This window comes from Hemiscyllium ocellatum, chromosome 1 (genome assembly GCF_020745735.1).
Source record: "Hemiscyllium ocellatum isolate sHemOce1 chromosome 1, sHemOce1.pat.X.cur, whole genome shotgun sequence".
Classification (NCBI taxonomy): Eukaryota; Metazoa; Chordata; class Chondrichthyes; order Orectolobiformes; family Hemiscylliidae; genus Hemiscyllium; species Hemiscyllium ocellatum.
Window position 1 is genome coordinate 2,735,567 of NC_083401.1, and position 23,501 is coordinate 2,759,067.

General features: G+C 46.6%; 1 protein-coding gene across 1 annotated transcript in view; it reads left to right on the forward strand.

Annotated features, from left to right (window-relative positions):
- The window catches only part of LOC132817359 (mucin-2-like), a 198,453-nt gene that overhangs the window by 160,663 nt on the left and 14,289 nt on the right, over positions 1 to 23,501 (forward strand). Inside the window, exons 7-12 of the mRNA XM_060827773.1 lie at positions 2,945 to 3,010; positions 4,623 to 4,688; positions 6,872 to 6,937; positions 14,413 to 14,478; positions 16,175 to 16,240; positions 22,385 to 22,450. Coding sequence (XP_060683756.1) covers positions 2,945 to 3,010; positions 4,623 to 4,688; positions 6,872 to 6,937; positions 14,413 to 14,478; positions 16,175 to 16,240; positions 22,385 to 22,450 — 396 coding nt within the window. The remainder of the gene's footprint in view (positions 1 to 2,944; positions 3,011 to 4,622; positions 4,689 to 6,871; positions 6,938 to 14,412; positions 14,479 to 16,174; positions 16,241 to 22,384; positions 22,451 to 23,501) is intronic.

Genomic DNA, 23,501 nt, shown 5'->3' on the forward strand with positions numbered 1-23,501 from the left:
CGCGCGCGCGCACACACACACACACGCACGCGTGCACACACACACACACACACTCGGCCACACTCTGTCACAGACACTCAAACCCATCCTGCACACACACTCACAGACACTCAGATCCATCCCCCCGTGCACACACGCACACACAGACACACACTCAAACCCATTCCCTTTGTGCACACACATGCACACAGACACATACACACACACTCAAACCCATCCCCGTGCACACACGCAGACACACACACACACACTCAAACCCAACCCCCGTGCACACATACACACACACTCAAACCCATCCCCCCGTGTATACACGCACATACACGCAGACACACACACTCAAACCCATCCCCCATGCACACATACGCACACACTCAAACCCATCACCCCGTGCATACACATATACACACACACAGCCACATTCTGTCGCAGACACTCAAACCCATCCTGCACACACACTCACAGACACTCAAACCCACCCCCCCGTGCACACACATGCACACACACAGACACAGACACACGCACACGCACACGCACACACACACTCAAATCCATCCCCCGTGCACACATGCACACACACTCAAACCCATCCTTCTGTGCACACACATACACACACGCACACACTCAAACCCACCCCGTGCATACACACAGACAAAGACACACACACTCAAACCCATCCCCCCATTCATGCACATACACATACATGCATACACACACACTCAAACCAATTCCCTGACTCTTCACTGTTTGGCTTGTCCTATAATAGTAGTTGTCCCAGTCGAATTCATGTTGCTTGTCATCTGCGTGTGTGACGACTAAGGATAGCTGGTCGTGTTGTTTCGTGGCTAGCTGATGTTCATGGATGCAGGTTGTTAGCTGTCTTCCTGTTTGTCCTATGTAGTGTTTTGTGCAGTCCTTGCATGGGATTTTGTACACTACGTTGGTTTTGCTCATGCTGGGTATCGGGTCCTTTGTTCTAGTGAGTTGTTGTCTGAGCGTGGCTGTTGGTTTGTGTGCTGTTATGAGTCCTAAGGATCGCAACAGTCTGGCTGTCAGTTTGGAAACGCTCCTGATGTATGGTAGTGTGGCTAGTCCTTTTGGTTGTGGCATGTCCTCGTTCCGTGGTCTATCTCTTAGGCATCTGTTGATGAAATTGCGCGGGTATCCGTTCTGGTGTACTGCAGTGTGTTGTGACCCTTTTGAACAGTGTCCTGATGCAGCTTCGTTTGTGTGTGTTGGGGTGGGTTGCTTTCATAGTTCAGGACTTGGTCTGTGTGTGTGGCTTTTCTGTGTACCCTTGTGGTGAATTCTCCGTTCGGTGTTCTCTGTACCATCACGTCTAGGAATGGGAGCTGGTTGCCCTTTTCTTCCTCTCTCGTGAATCGGATTCCTGTGAGTGTGGCGTTGATGATCCGGTGTGTGTTCTCTATTTCTGTGTCTTTAATAATTACAAAGGTGTTGTCCACATATCTGACCCAGAGTTTGGGTTGAATTTGCGGTAAGGCTGTTTGTTCTAACCTTTACATTACTGCTTCTGCTATGAGTCCGGAGATGGGTGAGCCCATGGGCGTGTCGTTGATTTGTTCATATATCTGGTTGTTGAATGTGAAGTGTGTTGTGAGGCACAGGTCCAGTAGTTTAAGTATGCTGTCTTTGTTGATAGGTTCAACGTCCTGTTGTCTGTTCTGTATGTCCAGCAGGTTGGATATTGTTTCTCTGGCTAGGGTTTTGTCGATAGAGGTGAACAGTGCCGTTACATCGAATGAGACCATGGTTTCTTCCTTGTCTATGTGTATATTTCTGATGATGTCCAAGAATTCCTGTGTTGATTGTGTAGAATGTCTGGATCCGCTGATCAGGTGTTTCAGTTTCTGCTGTAGTTCTTTAGCCAGTTTGTATGATGGTGTCCCTGGTAATGATACGATGGGGTCTAAGTGGGATGTCTGGTTTGTGCACTTTAGGTAGTCCATAGAATCTGGGGCTGGTGTTGCTTTCAGGTTTCATTCTCTGTAGGTCAGCCCTGGTTATCTGTCCGTTTTTTTGGAGATTCCTCAGTGTGTTGTTTACCCTATTGGTGAGCTGTGGGGTGGGGTCAGACTCCCTCTTTTGGTAGGTGTTGGTATCTGCAAGTAGTTGTTCAGCTTTGTCCAGTATGACTGTCATTCTGCCTTTGTCTGCTGGGAGTATGATTATGTTCATATCGTTTCTTAGAGATTTTAGTGCTTCCCTCTCCTTGGTGTTGAAGTTGTGTGTTTGTCTTTTCCTTGTTATCAGCGGTACGATACTTTGTCTCACTGTCTATTGTGTCTCTTCTGTCAGTCCATTGTTCCTGAGTGAGGTTTAGGGTGAGAGGAGAAAGATATAAAAGAGATCTGAAGGGCAACTGTTTCACACAGAGGGTGGTATGTGTATGGAATGAGCTGCCAGAGGGTGTGGTGGAGGCTGGTACAATTGCAACATTTAAAAGGCATTTGGATGTTTATATGAATAGGAAGGGTTTGGAGGGATATGGGCCGGGTGCTGGCAGGTGGGACTAGATTAGATTGGGATATCTGGTTGGCTTGGACGGGTTGGACCGAAGGGTCTGTTTCCGTGCTGTACATCTCTATGACTCTATGACCAACCCTGCACACAACCCTCCAGCTGTGCTCTCCCCAAGGTCCTGTATAACTGCAGCAAGGCATCCCGACCTCTGAACTCAGATACTCTTGCCCTGATGGACAATGGGTCCATCCAGTGACCCCCATATCCCGTGAATGAGTATGAAGGAGGTGTCAGGAACCAGTGATACCGTTCAAGTGTTCCATTCCCAAGGCCACCTGCACCCAAGGGATTTAAAATTGAGGCCATAGCTCCGATCAGCCTGACCCTCACACTCCCGAGACACCAATGCAGGAACAGGGTCCCACATTCATTGAGATTGTTTCTGTTTGTTCCTTTCCAACAGTTGCCACAACACCCACTACTACAATTCCCACAACAGAGGCTCCGACAACAACTGAAGAGACAACAGGTCAGTAATCTTCTCCAACAAACCTCTCAAATGTCACACACATTCAGTCAATGGTCTTTGCCGTATGGGGAATGGATGAATGATGTCTTTCCACACCCAGGGTTATGGTTTATTCCTGCCCATTGCATGTTGGGATTCTCCGTCTGGGGAATGATGGGTAATGACAATGAGACTTTCACAGGGCACTCCACTTCAGACAGATTCAAAACTGGAGTTCAAGCAGAACACGTGGAATGTTGAAGAGATTGTCCACACAACAACATCTCAGAGCTCGCTCAGTGTGGCTGGGTGAGAACCCTGGCTCTCTTTCCCTAACTGCATTGGGGAAAGATCCAGACAAGGGGCAGGAGTAGGCCATTCGGCCTTTTGAGTCTGCTGTACCATTCACTATTATCATTCACTATCTCGAGGAATTAAGGGCTACAAGGAGAATGTAAGTGGAGTTGAAATGCCCATCAGCCATGATTGAATGGTGGAGTGGACTCGATGGGCCAAATGGCCTTACTTCCACTCCTATGTCTTATGGTCTTATGGTTTTATCATGTCTCGTCCTCAATCAAAATGTCGTATTCCCTTTTCGATCCACACTCTTTGAAGCCTCATAATCGAGGAAATCTCTTACTCTCCATCACTCCCTCCCTCTCAGTTCCCTGTATTTTTTCACTTCAGCTACCCTGAGACTGTGACTCTGGTTCTAGTCTCCTCCACCAATGGGAACAATGTCCCAGTATCCAGTCTGTCCAGCCCTGTTCGAGAGGATAAATGAGACTCCACTGAGTAAAGATCAATTGAAACAATACATCCTCGTGATCCAGGGCTGCCATTCTCAATATCAGACTATTGACCCTCCCTGTACTCCCTCTACAGCAGGTCTGTCCTCTCATAGCTGGGAGGACCAACCCTACACACAACTCTCCAGCTGTGCTCTCCCCAAGGCCCTGTATAACTGCAGCAAGACATCCCGACCTCTGAACTCAGATCCTCTTGCCCTGAAGGACAATATACAACGTACCTTCCTCAGCGCTTGGCTGTGCCTGTAGCTGTCTACTGTCACACAAGGACACCCTTTGTACATCCAGCCTTCCCAAGTATCATTCAGATCATGTGCATTTATTGTGAATAGCTGGTGCCCCGCAGAGATCCAGGTGGTACCCCACCAGTCCCTGGCTGCTACTCCGAGAAAGACCAAAGTATTTAAACGCCCTGTTTGCTGTCTATCAGCCCATTCCCAACACGTGCCAATATATTGCCCCCTATCTCAGATGCTTTAATTTTACCCACTGGCCTGTTATGTGGGACCTTATCAAAGGGATCCCTCCAGCCAATGGGAGTTGAAGAAGGCAGCTCACCGTCACCTTCTCAAGGGCAATTAGGGACAGGCAATAAATGCAGGCCCATCCAGTGACCCCCATATCCCGGGAAGGAATAAAAAGGAGGTGTCAGGAACCAGTGATACCGTTCAAGTGTTCCATTCCCAAGGCCACCTGCACCCAGGAGATTTAAAATTGAGGCCATAGCTCCGATCAGCCTGACCCTCACACTCCCGAGACACCAATGCAGGAACAGGGTCCCACATTCATTGAGATTGTTTCTGTTTGTTCCTTTCCAACAGTTGCCACAACACCCACTACTACAATTCCCACAACAGAGACTCCGACAACTACTGAAGAGACAACAGGTTAGTAATCTTCTCCAACAAACCTCTCAAATGTCACACACATTCAGTCAATGGTCTTTGCTGTCTGGGGAATGGATGAATGATGTCTTTCCACACCCAGGGTTATGGTTTATTCCTGCCCATTGCATGTTGGGATTCTCCGTCTGGGGAATGATGGGTAATGACAATGAGACTTTCACAGGGCACTCCACTTCAGACAGATTCAAAACTGGAGTTCAAGCAGAACACGTGTAATGTTGAAGAGATTGTCCACACAACAACATCTCAGAGCTCGCTCAGTGTGGCTGGGTGAGAACCCTGGCTCTCTCTCCCTAACTGCATTGGGGAAAGATCCAGACAAGGAGCAGGAGTAGGCCATTCAGCTTTCGAGCCTGCTGTCCCATTCACTATCAATATGTCCTTGTCTCATCCTTAATTGTGGAGATGCTGGACTGAGGTGAACATGTCCCCACCTGACCAAGGGGCAGTGTCCGAAAGCTTGTGATTTCACATTAACCTGTTGGAGTATAACCTGGTGTCATGTGACATCTGACCTCATTCTGAAAATGGTCTCCCCTGTATCCTGGCACTGTGATCCTGGTGTCGGAGAGATTCACCCAATTATGCAGAGATCACAAAGCAGAGATTGAAGTGAAATAAACAATCAGTTTATGAGCACCGCGATATTGCAGAAGAGTAATCGACCAATATGAAACAGCGCAGACAGTCTGTCCAGGTAGCGGAAACTCTTTTCCTCAAACTGAGAATCAAGCCAGGTTTTATAGGAACCTTGGACAATAATGTTAATTAAAAATAGGGTAAATACAATGTGTTTGATAATTAAATAATCCAGTTACGATGGTGATAACTGCGAACAGTTATCAGAAGAATGTCCTGATTGCATATACAATGAATCATCCTGGTAGCATCAATCAGTTCTTCATGGGATCAGGAGATTCCAGCTCTCTTCGAGGTGAGGTAAGAATGTCCCTTTTCTTGGCAGTGAGCTGTTTCCATTGTTTCTCTCCTGTGAGTGAGAGATTCTAGTGTCCCTCCATCTGACCTGTCCTTTGGTAGCACTTTGGGAGAGCTGTGTTGATCAGGTCCAGGAAGCTTGTTGTCAGGTTGATTTGGGAAATTTATTCCCTGGTCTGCAAGTGACTATGGATTCTCCTGTCAGCCTGTTTAGTTGATGCTGAGGCATTCTGGGAGCTTCTTCTATAGTCTGGGCAGGCTTGATTTTCTGTATTCCCTGTGGCCATGCTTTGGGTAGGCAGGGTGGCAGATCGTATCCCAGCATCCAGTCTGTCCAGCTCTGTGAGAGTGTTTAAATTAAATCCTACTGAATTCAGGTCAAATTACAATTAACTCTCCATATGGGACCATCCTGCCATCCTCAGTATCAGTGTAGTGACCCTCCCTGCATTCCCTCTATGGCAGGTTTGTCCTCTCCTAGCTGGGGAGACCAACCCTGCACACAACCCTCCAGCTGTGCTCTCCCCAAGGCCCTGTATAACTGCAGCAAGACATCCCGACCTCTGAACTCATATCATCTTGCCCTGATGGACAATATACAATGGACCTTCCTTCGTGCTTGGCTGTGCCTGTAGCTGTCTACTGTCATTAAGCAGTGTACAAGGACACCCTTTGTACATCCAAACTTCCCAAGTATCATCCAGATCATGTGCATATATTGTGAATAATTGGTGCCCCGCAGAGATCAATGTGGTACCCCAATGGTCATGAGCTGCCACTCTGAGGAAGACCCATTTATTCCAACTCCCTGTTTCCTGACTATCAGCGAATTCTCAGCACGTGTCAATATATTGCCCCCTATCCCAGATGCTTTAATTTTACACATGACCCTCTTATGAGGGACCTTATCAAAGGGATCCCTCCAGCCAATGGAAGTTCAAGAAGGCAGCTCTCCATCACCTTCTCAAGGGCAATTAGGGACAGGCAATAAGTGCAGGTCCATCCAGTGGCTCCCATATCCCGGGAATGAATTCAAATACGGTGTTAGAAACCAGTGATGCCTGTTAGAAACCAGGGAAAGTGTTCCATTCCCAAGGCCACCTGCCCCCAGGAGATTTACAATTGAGGCCATAGCTCCGATCAGCCTGACCCTCACACTCCCGAGACACCAATGCAGGAACGGGGTCCCACATTCATTGAGATTGTTTCTGTTTGTTCCTTTCCAACAGTTGCCACAACACCCACTACTACAATTCCCACAACAGAGGCTCCGACAACTACTGAAGAGACAACAGGTTAGTAATCTTCTCCAACAAACCTCTCAAATGTCACACACATTCAGTCAATGGTCTTTGCCGTCTGGGGAATGGATGAATGATGTCTTTCCACACCCAGGGTTATGGTTTATTCCTGCCCATTGCATGTTGGGATTCTCCGTCTGGGGAATGATGGGTAATGACAATGAGACTTTCACAGGGCACTCCACTTCAGACAGATTCAAAACTGGAGTTCAAGCAGAGCACGTGTAATGTTGAAGAGATTGTCCACACAACAACATCTCAGAGCTCGCTCAGTGTGGCTGGGTGAGAACCCTGGCTCTCTCTCCCTAACTGCATTGGGGAAAGATCCAGACAAGGAGCAGGAGTAGGCCATTCGGCCTTTCGAGCGTGCTGTGCTATCTAATATCATCATGCCTGGTTCTCGAATGATCAAGATTGCAATGTTGCCTTTTCTCTCAGTACTTTTTGTTGATTTTAATATCAAGAAACCTCATTCTCTCACACTCTCTCTGTATATATTCAGTGCCTTGTCTCACATGGCCTTCTGTGAGAGAGGATTCCACATTTTCACTGCACTTTGAGTGAAGAATTCTGTCCTTGTCTCATCCTTAATTGTGGAGATGCTGGACTAGGGTGAACATGACTCCACCTGACCAAGGGGCAGTGCTCCGAAAGCTTGTGATTTCACATTAACCTGTTGGAGTATAACCTGGTGTCATGTGACATCTGACCTCATTCTGAAAATGGTTTCCCCTGTATCCTGGCACTGTTACCCTGGGTATAGTCTGCCCAACCAGAGGGGACAAACTCTCAGCATCGAGTCTGTCCAGCTCTGTTGGAGTATTTCTATCAGACTCCACTGAATACAGGGCCAGTTGAACCAATTTCTCCATATGGGACTGTCCTGCCATCCTCAGTATCAATGTCGTGACCCTCCCTGCACTCCCTCTACGGCAGGTCTGTCCTCTCCTAGCCGGGGGGGGACTAACCCTGCACACAACTCTCCAGCTGTGCTCTCCCCAAGGCCCTGTATAACTGCAAGACATCCCGACCTCTGAACTCAGATCCATGTGGTACCCCACCAGTCACTGGCTGCCACTCAGAGAAAATCTGGTTCATTCCAACTTCCTGTGTCCTTTGTTACAACACGGGTTAAATCCTCTTGCTTCATTTAAAACCAGCCAAACCAAAAAGATATATCCCTTTCGGCAATTTGTAAAAATAAAGTGGCCAAGAGCTATTTCAAGTAAGAATTTACAACTTTATTCCTTAAAGTATAACAGAGAATAATTAACTAGCCACTATTTATAATTCCTTACTCTAATCTATCTTTTAGATTCCCTTCTATAATATTCATCTAATAAAACTCCTGATGAAAATTTACAAAATAACACTTCTTATCTCAAAACCAGGCAGCTGTAGGTTCTTGTGTTCCGATTTTCCTGTGTCTTCTTTTCTCCTTGTTAGGAAATTCTGTGTTACAAGTTACTGATCGAAAAGGCACTTTTAACAGAGAGCCATTTTCAAGCAGTCTCTTCCATGCTAGGACATGGCAGATCTCCTCTCAATTGTTCAATTTCCTCCAGTCTTGTACTTCCGAACATCGGATTGTGTCATTGGCTTTTAAGATTGTCAATATACTCAATTCAAACTGGATTAGAATTTGATATGTTTGGGTGTAATTGAAACTGACTGGCTGAATTTGAATTTGTTTTGTCTCCAAGCAACAAACTAATCGAGTGGTTCGACCCACTGTTACATTGTTACATTTTTGAGTATACTTGGTGCTAGGTGCGATAGTTCTGCAGCTTTTAACTCTCTTAAAGGAGCAGGAGTAGGCCATTCGGCCTTTCGAGCCTGCTGTGCTATCTAATATCATCGTGCCTGGCCCTCGAATGATCAAGATTGCAATGTTGCCTTTTCTCTCAGTACTTTTTGTTGAGTTTAATATCAAGAAACCTCATTCTCTCACACTCTCTCTCTCTGTATATATTCAGTGCCTTATCTCACATGGCCTTCTGTGAGAGAGAATTCCACATTTTCACTGCCCACATCTTCATAACAATTTGCTGTCAACCAATTCTCAACACATTTCAATATAATTCCAGCCTCCCCACTACTCTTGACCCACTCCAGTTTGTCTAACGGACCAACAGATCCACGTCAGATGTGATATCACTTGCCCTTCACGCCTCCCCAGAACATCTTGCCACCAAGAACTGCTATGTCAGAATCCCACTCATTGAGTACAGTTCAGCCTTCAGCACTATTATCCCCTCGAGACTGATTACTAAACTTAGTGATCTCGGACTAAGCCCCACTCTCTGTAACAGGATCCTCAGTTTCCTGACCCACAGGCCACAATCTGTGAAGACAGGGGACAATATTTCATCCTCACTAACACTCAACATTGGAGCCCCCCAGGGGTGTGTACTCAGCCCCCTACTGTACCCACTGTATACCCATGACTGTGTCGCCAAATACCAGACTAATGTCATTTACAACTTCACTGATGACACCAGCAGCTGAAACAGACAACAGACGGAAGGTGGAAGACCTGGAAAAATGGTGCACTGAGAACAACCTAGCTCTCAATGCCGGCAAAACCAAGGAACTCATTATTGCCTTTCGGCGGGATGTTACTCATGTTACACATTAACAGCACAGAGGGTGGAACTAGTGGAGAGTGTCAAGCTCCTGGGAGTGGTCATCTACAACAAGCTTTCTTGGACTCTTCATGTGGACACACTGGTTACAAAGGCCCAACAACGTCTCTTCTTCCTCAGGCAGCTGAGGAAATTTGGGATGACGGTGAATACCCTTGCCAACATTTATAGGTGCACCACTGAGAGCATTCTGTCTGGGTGTATCACTACCTGGTATGGCACCTGTACCATTCAAGATCGGAGACGGTTACAGAGAGTGGTGAACTCGGTCTGGACAATCACAAAGGCCAACCTCCCATCTATAGAACCTATCTACTATCCCACTGTCAAGGAAAGGCCGCCAGCATTCTCAAAGATCCATCCCACCCTGGCAATGTATTTCTACAACCTCTACCATCGGGGAGAAGGTACAGAAACCTGCACACACGCACCAGGCCGGTTTCCAAACACTTTCTACCCTGCTGTTGTTAGAATACTGAATGGACTCACAAACTCTTAACATTCGCCTGTCCCTGTGTTTTCGTTATTGTTGCTGTTTGCCTTTTATCTACTTATCTCTGCTAATTAACTCTGTGATCTACCTGTGATCGCAAGGCAAAGCTTTTCACTGTGCCTCGGCACATGTGACAATAAATTCAATTCACTATATTACTCCCAATTCCAGTTGCTCAGATTTTACCCACTGGACTGTTATCAAAGGGGTTCCTCCAGCAGTGTGTCAATAGTCCAACAAGTCAAGGGGCCATATTGGACCTGGTACTGTGGAATGAGCCAGGACAGGTGGTAGAAGTTGCAGTGGGAGATTTCTTTGGGAACAGTGACCACAATTCTGTAAGTTTTAGAATACTCGTAGATTAAGAAGAGAATGGTCCTAAGGGAAGAGTACTAAACTGGGCCAAGTCCTATTATATCAAAATTAGGCAGGAGCTGGGAAATGTGGATTGGGGGCAGCTATTTGAAGGGAAGTCCACATTGAGATGTGGGAGGCTTTCAAAGATAGTGCAGGACAGACATGTCCCGTTGAAAGCAAAGGATAGGAAGGGCAAGATTCGTGAACCGTGGATGACAGGGGAAATTGTATGACTAGCCAAGAGGAAAAGGGAAGCGTACACAAGGTCCAGGCAGCTAAGAACAGAACAGGCCCTGGAAGAATATCGGAAGAGTAGGACAAGTCTTAAACAAGGAATCAAGTGGCTAAAAGGGGTCATGAAATAGCTTTAGTGAGCAGAATTAAGGAGAATCCCAAAGTCTTTTTGTTCTTATGTAAGAAGCAAGCAGGTAACTAGAGAAAGGATTGTTCCACTGAAGGATAATGAAGGAAGGCTGTGTGTTGAACCTGAGAGAATGGGTGAGATTCTGAATGATTACTTTGCATCAGTGTTCACTGAGGAGAGGGACATGATGAATGTTGAGATTAGAGAGAGAAGTTTGATTAGTCTGGATCACGTTGGCATAAGGAGGGAAGATGTGTTGGGTAGACTAGAGGTTATTAAGGTGGACGAATCCCTAGAATCAGATGGGATTTATCCCAGATTGCTGAGGGAGGCGAGAGAGGAAATAGTTGGGGCTCTGATAGATATCTTTGTGGCATCCTTAAATACAGGTGAGGTGCTGGAGGACTGGAGGGTTGCTCATGTTGTCCCCCTGTACAAGAAGGGTAGTAGGGATATTCCGGGTAACTACAGACCAGTGAGCCTAATGCCAGTGGTGGGAAAGTTGCTGGAGAAGGTATTGAGGGATAGGATCTATTTATATTTAGAAAAGAATGGGCCTATCAGTGACAGGCAACATGGTTTTGTGTGGGGGAGATCGTGTCTTACCAACTTAATAGAATTCTTTGAGGAAGTGACCAAGTTGATAGATGAAGGAAGGGCTGTTGATGTCATATACATGAACTTTAGTAAGGCATTTGATAAGGTTCCCCATTGTAGACTAATGGAGAAAGTGAAGTCACATGGTGTGCAGGGGGTTCTAGCAGGTGGATAAAGAACTGGTTGAGCAACAGGAGACAGAGAGTAGTAGTTGAAGGGAGTTTCTTGAAATGGAGAAAGGTGACCAGTGGGTGTTCCCCAGGGGTCAGTGCTGGGGACACTGCTGTTTGTAATATACATAAATGATCTGGAAGAGGGCACTGTTGGTATGATCAGTAAGTTTTCAGATCATACAAAGTTTGGTGGAGTAGCAGAAAGCAGAAGGGACTGTCAGAGAATACAGGTGGATATAGATAGACTGAGAGTTGGGTGGAAAAGTGGCTGATGGAGTTCAATCCAGACAAATGTGAGGTGATGCATTTAGGAGGAGAAAGTGAGGTCTGCAGATGCTGGAGATCAGAGCTGAAAATGTATTGCTGGAAAAGCGCAGCAGGTCAGGCAGCATCCAAGGAGCAGGAGAATCGACGTTTTGGGCATAAGCCCTTCTTCAGGTGATACATTTAGGCAAGTGTAATTCTAGAGCGAATTATACAGTGAATGGAAGAGCCTTGGGAAATGTTGATGAGCAGAGAGATCTGGGAGTGCAGGTCCATTGTATCCTGAAGGTTGCTGCACAGGTGGATAGAGTGGTCAAGAAGGCATATAGTACGCTTAGCTTCATTGGTCAGGGTATTGAGTATAAGAGCTGGCAGGTCATGTTAAAATTGTACAAGACATTGGTTTGGCTGCATTTAGAATACTGTGTACAGTTCTGGTCTCCACATTACCCAAAGTAATGGTAAGGGATAAGATTTATGAACATCTGGGTAGGAATAACGTGATCAGGGATAGCCAGCATGGTTTTGTGAAGGGCAGGTCGTGCCTCACAAACCTTATTGAGTTCTTTGAGAAGGTGACCAAGGAAGTGGATGAGGGTAAAGCAGTAGATGTTGTGTATATGGATTTTAGTAAGGCGTTCGATAAGGTTCCCCATGGTAGGCTAATGCTAAAACTTCGGAGGTATGGCATTGAGGATACATTAGAGGTTTGGATTAGGAATTGGCTGGCTGGAAGGAGACAGAGGGTAGTAGTTGATGGATTATGTTCATCTTGGAGCGCAGTTACTAGCGGTGTACCACAAGGATCTGTTTTGGGACCATTGCTTTTTGTTATCTTTATAAATGATCTAGAGGAAGGACTTGAAAGCTGGGTAAGCAAGTTTGCGGATGACACAAAAGTCGGTGGAGTTGTGGATAGTGAGGAAGGAAGTGGTAGGTTACAGCGGGATATAGATAAGTTGCAGAGCTGGGCGGAAATGTGGCAAATGGAATTCAATGTAGCTAAGTGCGAAGTCGTTCACTTTGGTAGGAATAACAAGATGATGGATTACTGGGCTAATGGTAGGCTACTTGGTAGTGTGGATGAGCAGAGGGATCTTGGTGTCCATGTACACAGATCTCTGAAAGTTGCCACCCATGTAAATAGTGCTGTGAGGAAGGCATATGGTGTACTGGGCTTTATTGGTAGAGGAATTGAGTTCCGGAGTCCTGAGGTCATGTTGCAGTTGTATAAGACTCTGGTGCGGCCTCATCTGGAGTATTGTGTGCAGTTTTGGTCGCCATACTATAGGAAGGATGTGGAAGCTTTAGAACGAGTGCAGAGGAGGTTTACCAGGATGTTGCCTGGAATGGTAGGAAAATCTTATGAGGAAAGGCTGAGGCACTTGGGGCTGTTCTCATTGGAGAAGAGAAGGTTTAGGGGAGATCTGATAGAAGTGTATAAGATGATTAGGGGTTTAGATAGGGTAGATACTAAGAACCTTTTACCGCTAATGGAGTCAGGTGTTACTAGGGGACATAGCTTTAAATTAAGGGGTGGTAGGTATAGGACAGATGTTAGGGGTAGATTCTTCACACAGCGGGTTGTGAGTTCATGGAATGCCCTGCCCGTATCAGTGGTGAACTCTCCTTCTTTATGGTCATTTAAGCGGGCACTGGATAGGCATTTGGAAGTTATTGGGCTAGTATAGGTTAGGTAGGATTCGGTCGGCGCAACATCGAGGGCCGAAGGGCCTGTACTGCGCTGTATCCTTCTATTCTATTCTATTCAAAGGATGTGGATGCTTTGGAGAGGGTGCAGAGAAGGTTTACGAGGATGTTGCCTGGTATGGAAGGTGCTCGCTATGAAGAGAGGTTGAGTAGGTTAGGATTGTTTTCATTAGAAAAAAGGAGATTGAGGGGGGACCTGATTGAGGTTTACAAAATCATGAAGGGTATAGACAGGGTGGGTAGAGACAAGCTTTTTCCCAGGGTGAAGGATTCAATAATGAGAGGTCACGCTTTCAAGGTGAGAGGTGGAAAGTTTAAGGGGGATACAGGCAGCAAGTAATTCACACAGAGGGTGGTGGGTGTTTGGAATGCGTTGCCAGCAGAGGAGGTAGAGGCAGGCACGGGAGATTCATTTACAATGCGTCTGGACAGATGCATGAGGAGGTGGGGAGCAGAGGGATACAGATGCTGCGGAATTAACCAACAGGTTTAGACAGTGGATTTGGATCAGTTCAGGCTTGGAGGGCCGCAGGGCCTGTTCCTGGTCTGTAAATTTTCTTTGTTCTTTGTTTTTTGAAGTGTTGGTTCAAGAAGGCGGCTCACCGTCACCTTCTCAAGGGCAATTAGGGACAGGCAATAAATGCAGGCCCATCCAGTGACCCCCATATCCCGGGAATGAATATAAAGGAGGTGTCAGGAACCAGTGATACCGCTTAGATGTTCCATTCCCAAGGCCACCTGCACCCAGGAGATCTAAAATTGAGGCCATAGCTCCGATCAGCCTGACCCTCACACTCCCGAGACACCAATGCAGGAACAGAGTCCCACATTCATTGAGATTGTTTCTGTTTGTTCCTTTCCAACAGTTGCCACAACACCCACTACTACAATTCCCACAACAGAGGCTCTGACAACTACTGAAGAGACAACAGGTTAGTAATCTTCTCCAACAAACCTCTCAAATGTCACACACATTCAGTCAATGGTCTTTGCCGTATGGGGAATGGATGAATGATGTCTTTCCACACCCAGGGTTATGGTTTATTCCTGCCCATTGCATGTTGGGATTCTCCGTCTGGGGAATGATGGGTAATGACAATGAGACTTTCACAGGGCACTCCACTTCAGACAGATTCAAAACTGGAGTTCAAGCAGAGCGCGTGGAATGTTGAAGAGATTGTCCACACAACAACATCTCAGAGCTCGCTCAGTGTGGCTGGGTGAGAACCCTGGCTCTCTCTCTCTAACTGCATTGGGGAAAGATCCAGACAAGGAGCAGGAGTAGGCCATTCGGCTTTTCGAGCGTGCTGTGCTATCTAATATCATCATGCCTGGTTCTCGAATGATCAAGAGTGCAATGTTGCCTTTTCTCTCAGTACTTTTTGTTGATTTTAATATCAAGAAACCTCATTCTCTCACACTCTCTCTCTGTATATATTCAGTGCCTTGTCTCACATGGCCTTCTGTGAGAGAGGATTCCACATTTTCACTGCACTTTGAGTGAAGAATTCTGTCCTTGTCTCATCCTTAATTGTGGAGATGCTGGACTGGGGTGAACATGACTCCACCTGACCAAGGGGCAGTGCTCCGAAAGCTTGTGATTTCACATTAACCTGTTGGAGTATAACCTGGTGTCATGTGACATCTGACCTCATTCTGAAAATGGTTTCCCCTGTATCCTGGCACTGTGACCCTGATTCTAGTCTCCCCAACCAAAGAGAACAAACTCCCTGTATCCAGCTCTGTCCAGCTCTGTTGGACTGTTTTCATCAGACCCCTGTGAATATAGGGACAGTTGAACAAATCTCTCCTCACGGGACAGTCCTGCCATCCTCAGTATCAGACTCGTGACCCTCCCTGCACTCCCTTTACAGCAGGTCTGTCCTCTCATAGCTGAGGGAACCAACCCTGCACACAACCCTCCAGCTGTGCTCTCCCCAAGGCCCTGTATAACTGCAGTAAGACATCCCGACCTCTGAACTCAGACCCTCTTGCCCTGAAGGACAATATACAATGTACCTTCCTCAGCGCTTGGCTGTGCCTGTAGCTGTCTACTGTCATTAAGTGGTGCACAAGGACACCCTTTGTACATCCAGACTTCCCAAGTATCATTCAGATCATGTGCATTTATTGTGAATAGCTGGTGCCCCGCAGAGATCCAGGTGGTACCCCACCAGTCCCTGGCTGCCACTCCGAGAAAGACCCAATTATTCCAACGCCCTGTTTCCAGTTTGTCAGCCACATCCCAACACGTGTCAAGATATTATCCTTGTCCCAGGTGCCTTAATTTTACCCACTGGCCTGTTATGTGGGACCTTATCAAAGGGATCCCTCCAGCCAATGGGAGTTGAAGAAGGCAGCTCACCATCACCTTCTCAAGGGCAATTAGGGACAGGCAATAAATGCAGGCCCATCCAGTGACCCCCATATCCCGGGAATGAATATAAAGGAGGTGTCAGGAACCAGTGATACCGTTCATGTGTTCCATTCCCAAGGCCACCTGCACCCAGGAGATTTAAAATTGAGGCCATAGCTCCGATCAGCCTGACCCTCACACTCCCGAGACACCAATGCAGGAACAGGGTCCCACATTCATTGAGATTGTTTCTGTTTGTTCCTTTCCAACAGTTGCCACAACACCCACTACTACAATTCCCACAACAGAGGCTCCGACAACTACTGAAGAGACAACAGGTTAGTAATCTTCTCCAACAAACTTCTCAAATGTCACACACATTCAGTCAATGGTCTTTGCCGTCTGGGGAATGGATGAATGATGTCTTTCCACACCCAGGGTTATGGTTTATTCCTGCCCATTGCATGTTGGGATTCTCCGTCTGGGGAATGATGGGTAATGACAATGAGACTTTCACAGGGCACTCCACTTCAGACAGATTCAAAACTGGAGTTCAAGCAGAGCACGTGTAATGTTGAAGAGATTGTCCACACAACAACATCTCAGAGCTCGCTCAGTGTGGCTGGGTGAGAACCCTGGCTCTCTCCCTAACTGCATTGGGGAAAGATCCAGACAAGGAGCAGGAGTAGGCCATTTGGCCTTTCGAGCCTGCTGTACCATTCAATATCATTGTGCCTGGTTCTCGAAGGATCAAAACGCCATATTGCCTTTTCTCTCCATGCTCCTGACAACTTTAAAATCGAGAAATCTCAATCTCTCTCTGTATATATTCAGTGCCTTGTCTCACATGGCCTTCTGTGACAGAGAATTCCACATTTTCACTGCCATTTGTGTGAAAAATGCCTTCCTTGTTTCATTCTTGATTGTTTTGATTGTGGACTGGGGTGAACATGTCCCCACCTGACCAAAGGGCAGTGCTCCGAAAGCTTGTGATTTCACATTAACCTGTTGGAGTATAACCTGGTGTCATGTGACATCTGACCTCATTCTGAAAATGGTCTTCCCTGTATCCTGGCACTGTGATCCTGATTCTAGTCTCCCCAACCAAAGAGAACAAACTCCCTGTATCCAGTCTGTCCAACCCTGTGAAAGAGTTTAAATCCAACTCCACTGAATACAGGGGGAGTACAACCAATCTCTCCACCTGGGACTGCCCTGCCATCCTCCGTACCATAGAACATCGCACGTTACAGTGCAGTCCAGGGCCTTCGTCCCTCGATTTTGTGCCGATATGTGAAACCAGTTTGAAGTCCATCTAATCTACACTCTTCCATTATCATTGCCATGTTTATCCAATGACTATTTAAATACCCTTAAAGTTGGGAGTCTACAACTGTTGCAGGCACATCATTCCATGCCCTTACTATCTCTGAGTGAAGAACGTAACTGTGATATCTGTCCTGGATCAATCACCCCTTAATTTAAAACTATGTCCCCTCATACTATCCATCACCACGTGAGGAAAGAATGCTCTCACTGTCCACCCTATCTAACCCTCTGATTATCTTGTATGTCTCTATTAGGTCACATCTCAACCTTTTTCTCTCCATTGAAAACAGCCTCAAGTCCCCTCAGCCTTTCCCCATGAGACTTTCCCTCCATACCAGGCAACATCCTAGTAAATCTCCTCTGAACCCTTTCCAAAACTTCCACATCCTCCCTATAATGTGGTAACCTAACAGTACGCAATACTCCAGGGATGGCTGTAACAGAGTATTTACAGCTGCAGCCTGACCTCGTGGCTTTGAAATGCACTACCACTACGAATAAAAGCTAACACACCGTAGGCATTCTTGACAACCCTATCAACCTGGGTGTATATTTCAGGGATCAATGTACATGGACACCGGGATCTCGCTGCTCATCTGCAGGACCAAGAGTCATTGCCATTAGCCCGGGATACTTTATTCCTGTTACTCCTTCCAAAGTGAATCACCTCACACTTTTCCACATTAAACACTATTTCCCACCTCTCATCCCATGATGCAGCTTACCAAAATCCATCTGAAATCCATAACATTGTTCCGCACTGTCCACTACTCCACCGATCTTAGTGTCATCGGCAAATTTACAAACTCATCCACGTACGCACTTATCATGGTCATTTATAACATTCAATCTAGTGACCCTCCCTGCACTCCCTCTACAGCAGGTCTGTCCTCTCATAGCTGGGGGAGACCAACCCTGCACACAACCCTCCAGCTGTGCTCTCCCCAAGGCCCTGTATAACTGCAGCAAGACATCCCGACCTCTGAACTCAGATCCTCTTGCCCTGAAGGACAATATACAATGTACCTTCCTCAGCGCTTGGCTGTGCCTGTAGCTGTCTACTGTCATTAAGTGGTGCACAAGGACACCCTTTGTACATCCAGACTTCCCAAATATCATCCAGATCATGTGCATATATTGTGAATAGCTGGTGCCCCGCAGAGATCCAGGTGGTACCCCACCAGGCACTGGCTGCTACTCCGAGAAAGACCCAATTATTCCAACGCCCTGTTTCCAGTTTGTCAGCCACATCCCAACACATTTCAAGATATTACCCTTGTCCCAGGTGCCTTAATTTTACCCACTGGCCTGTTATGTGGGACCTTATCAAAGGGATCCCTCCAGCCAATGGGAGTTGAAGAAGGCAGCTCACCGTCACCTTCTCAAGGGCAATTAGGGACAGGCAATAAATGCAGGCCCATCCAGTGACCATCGTATCCTGGAAATGAATAAAAGGATGGCATCAGGAACCAGTGATGCCGTTCAAGAGATCCTTTCCCAAGGTCATCTGCACCCAGGAGATTTAAAATTGGGCCCATAGCCTGTCCCTGTTGCAGAGAGGGGAAGGAGGGAAAGGAGGAGAGTGTTAGTCATTGGGGACTCAATAATTAGAGGTTCAGATAGAATGTTTGTAGGGAACGAACAAGACTCGCGTTTGGTGTGTTGCATTCCAGGTGCCAGGGTCCGTGATGTCTCGGGTCGTATCTTTGGGATCCTGAAGGGAGAGGGTGACCAGCCTCAAGTCGTTGTCCATGTAGGTACCAACGACATAGGTAGACAGAGGGATAGGGATGTAAGGCAGGATTTCAGGGAGCTAGGGTGGAAGCTGAGAGCTAGAACAAACCGAGTTGTTGTTATCTCTGGATTGTTACCGGTGCCATGTGATAGTGAGACAAGGAATAGGGAGAGATATCAGCTGAACCCGTGGCTGCAAGGATGGTGCAGGAGGGAGGGTTTCAGGCACTTGGATAACTGGGGCTCATTCTGGGGAAGGTGGGACTTGTACAAACAGGACGGTCTTCACTTGAACCAGAGGGGTACTAATATCCTGGGTGGGAAATGTGCTGGTGCTATTCGGGTGGGTTTAAACTAGCTCAGCAGGGGGCTGGGAACTGGAGGGGTAGCTGCAGTGCACAGGAGGATGAGAGTAGGAAGGACAGGGACAGGATTTCAGGGTCACAGGAATGTGCTGGCAGATAGCGAAGTGGTTTGAAGTGTGTCTACTTCAACACCAGAAGTATCCGGAATAAGGTAGGTGAGCTTGCAGCATGGATAGGTACCTGGGACTTCAATGTTGTGGTCATTTCAGGGACATGGATAGAGCAGGGTGAGGAATGGATGCTGCAGGTTCCAGGGTTTAGATCTTTCATTAAGAACAGGCAAGGCAGTAAAAGAGGGGGAGGTGTGGCCTTGTTAGTCAGGACAGTATAACGGTGGCTGAGAGAACTTTTGATGAGGACTCACCTACTGGGGTAGTGTTGGCTGAGGTTAGAAACAGGAGAGGAGAGGTCACACTGCTTGGAGTTTTTTATAGGCCTCCGCAGAGTTCCAGGGAGGTGGAAGAGAGGATTAGCAACATTAACCTGGGTAGGAGTGACAGGAACAGGATGATCATTATGGGGGGACTTTAACTTCCCCAACATTGACTGGAAATGCTATAACTCCAGTATGTCGGATGGATCAGTTTGTGTCCAATGTGTACAGGAGGGTTTCCTGACACAGGATGTCGAAGGGCCGACAAGAAGGGAGGCCACACTGGGTCTGGTGCTTGGGAATGACCCAGGCCTGGCGTTTGGTTTAGTTATAGGTGAGCACTTTGGAGAGAGTGGCCATAATTCAGTTACATTTAGTTTAGCGATGGAAAGGGATAGGTACATGCCACAGGTCAGGAGTTATCGATGGGGCGAGGGCAATTATAATGCGATTAGGCAAGAATTAGGATGCATCGAATGGGGGAGCAAAATGCAGGGGATGGGTTTATTGGAAATGTGGAGCTGGTTTAAGGAACAGATATTGCGTGTCCTTGATAGGTCTGTCCCTGTCAGGCAGGGAGGAAGTGATAAGGTAAGGGAACCATGGTTTACTACAGAAATTGTATCTCTTGTTCAGCAGAAGAAGGAGGCTTCTGTGTTGATGAGACAAGATGGTTCAGATGAGGCGATGGAGAGTTACAGATCAGCGAGGAAGGATTTAAAGAGAGGGTTAGGAAGAGCAAAGAGAGGACACGAGCAGTCTTTAGCAAAAAGAATAAAGGAGAACCCTCAAGCTTTCTATAGGTATGTGAGGAATAAAAGGATGACTAGGATAGGAATAGGGCCAATCAAAGACAGGAGTGGGAAGTTGAGTGTGGACCCTGTGGAGATTGGAGAGGTGCTAACCGAACATTTCTCATCGGTGTTCACTCGGGACAAGGAGAATATTGTACAGGAGAAGAATATTAGACTAGAAAGGATCGAGCTTAGTTACGAACAGGTGTGATCAATTCTAGAAGGAGTGAAAGCAGACAAGTTCCCTGGGCCGGATGGGATTTATCTGAGGATTCTCTGGGAAGCTAGGGAGGTGATAGCAGAGCCTTAGGCTTTGGTCTTGGAGTTGTCATTGTCTACAGGTTTAGTACCTGAGGACTGGAGGAAATACAAATGCAGTGCCCTTGTTCAAGAAGGGCAGTAGAGATGAACCAGGTAATTATAGACCAGTGAGCCTTATTTCTGTTTTAGGAAACATTTTGGAAAGGATTATTAGAGAGATTTATAATCATCTAGCAAGCAACAATTTGATTTCAGATCGTTAACATGATTTTGTCAAGGGCACGTCGTGTCTCACAAACCTCATTGAGTTTTTGAGAAGGTGACCAAGCATGTAGATGAGGGTAGGGCAGTTGACGTGTTATACATGGACTTCAGTAAAGCCTTTGATAAGGTTCCACATGGTAGGCTGTTGGAGAAAATGCAGAGGCATGGGATTGAGGGTGATTTAGCAGTTTGGATTAGAAACTGGCTTTCTGAAAGAAGGCAGCGAGTGGTGGTTGTTGAAAATATTCAGCCTGGAGTCCAGTTACTAGTGGTGTGACACAAGGATTTGTTTTGGGACCACTGCTGTTTGTCATTTTTATAAATGACTTAGACGCAGGTATAGGTGGATGGATTAGTAAATTTGCAGATGATACTAAAGTCGGTGGAGTAGTGGACAGTGTGGAAGAATGTTACAGGTTGCAGGGGGACTTGGATACACTGCAGAATCGGGCTGAGAGGTGGCAAATGGAGTTCAATGCAGCTAAATGTGAGGTGATGCACTTTGGGAAGAATAACAGGAAGGCAGAATACTGGGTCAATGGAAAGATTGTTGGTAGTGTGAATGTGCAGAGGGATCTTGGTGTCCATGTACATAGATCCCTGAAAGTTGCCACCCATGTTGATAGTGCTGTTAAGAAGGCATAAGATTTCATTAGTGGAAGGATTGAGTTCCGGAGCCACAATATCGTGCTGCAACTATACAAAACACTGGTGCGGCCTCACTTGGAATATTGTGTACAGTTCTGGTCACCATATTACAGGAAGGATGTGGAAACATTGGGAAAGGTGCAGAGGAGATTTACCAGGATGTTGCCTGGTCTGGAGGGAAGGTCTTATGAGGAAAGGCTGAGAGACTTGGGTCTGTTCTCATTGGAAAGAAGAAGGCTAAGAGGGGATTGGATAGAGACATACAAGATAATCAAAGGATTAGATAGGGTGGACAGTGAGAGTCTTTTTCCTAAGATGGTGACGTCAGCTTGTACAAGGGGGCATAGATACAAATCGAGGGGTGATAGATTTAAGACAGATGTCAGAGGCAGGTTCTTTACTCAGAGAGTCGTAAGGGCGTGGAATGCCTGGCCTGATAATGTAGTTAACTCATTATTGTGTTCCCTGTCTTCATTAGGGAGATTTAAACAATCCTTGGATAAGCATATGGATGATGATGGGATCGTGCAGGGGACGAGCTGAGGAGAGTTCACAGTTTGGTGCAACATCGAGGGCTGAAGGACCTGTTCTGCGCTGTATTGTTCTATGTTCTATGTAGCTCCGATCAGCCTGACCCTCACACTCCCGAGACACCAATGCAGAAACAGGGTCCCACATTCATTGAGATTGTTTCTGTTTGTTCCTTTCCAACAGTTGCCACAACACCCACTACTACAATTCCCACAACAGAGGCTCCGACAACTACTGAAGAGACAACAGGTTAGTAATCTTCTCCAACAAACCTCTCAAACACACATTCTCAACAACATAATCTCCAACAAACCTCTCAAATGTCAACAATGTCTCAGTGCTCACTCAGTGTCACTGGGTTAAAACCCTGGCTCGCTCTCTGTAACTGCATTGGGGAAACATACAGACAAGGAACAGGACATAGAACATAGAACATAGACATGTACAGCACAGAACAAACCCGTCGGCCCATGATGTTGTGCCAAGGATTAATCCAAATGTAAAATAATGCAATCTAACCTACGCCCCCCTCAATTCACTGCCGTCCATGTGCATGTCCAGCAGTTGCTTAAATGTCCCTAATGACTCTGCTCCCACCACCACCACTGGCAATGCATTCCATGCATTCACAACTCTCTGCGTAAAGAACCTACCTCTGATGTCCCCTCAATACCGTCCTCCTGATATCTTCAAACTATGACCCCTCGTACCAGTCAATCCTACCCTGGGGAAATGTCTCTGTCTATTGACTCCATCTGTTCCTCTCATTACCTTGTACACCTCGATCAGGTCACTCTCTTCCTCCTTCTCTCCAGAGACAAAGGTTGGAGCTCAGTCAACCTCTCCATGTAAGGCAAGCCAGTCCAGGCAGCATCCTGGTAAACAGTCTTTGCTCCCTCTCCAAAACCTCCCATATCTTTCTGATAGTAGGGCGACAAGAACTGGGCAGAACAGGAGTAGCCCATTCGGCCTTTTGAGCCTGCTGTACCATTCAATAACATCATGCCTGGTTCTGGAAGGATAAATATGCAATGTTGCCTTTTCTCCCTATACTCCTTGAAGACTTTAAAATGGAGAAATCTCTCTGTCACACTCTCTCTCTGTTTGTATTCAGTGCCTTGTCTCACATGGCCTTCTGTGAGAGAGAATTCCACATTTTCACTGCCCTTTGAGTGAAGAATTCTGTCCTTGTCTCATCCTTAATTGTGGAGATGCTGGACTGGGGTGAACATGACTCCACCTGACCAAGGGGCAGTGCTCCGAAAGCTTGTGATTTCACATTAACCTGTTGGAGTATAAC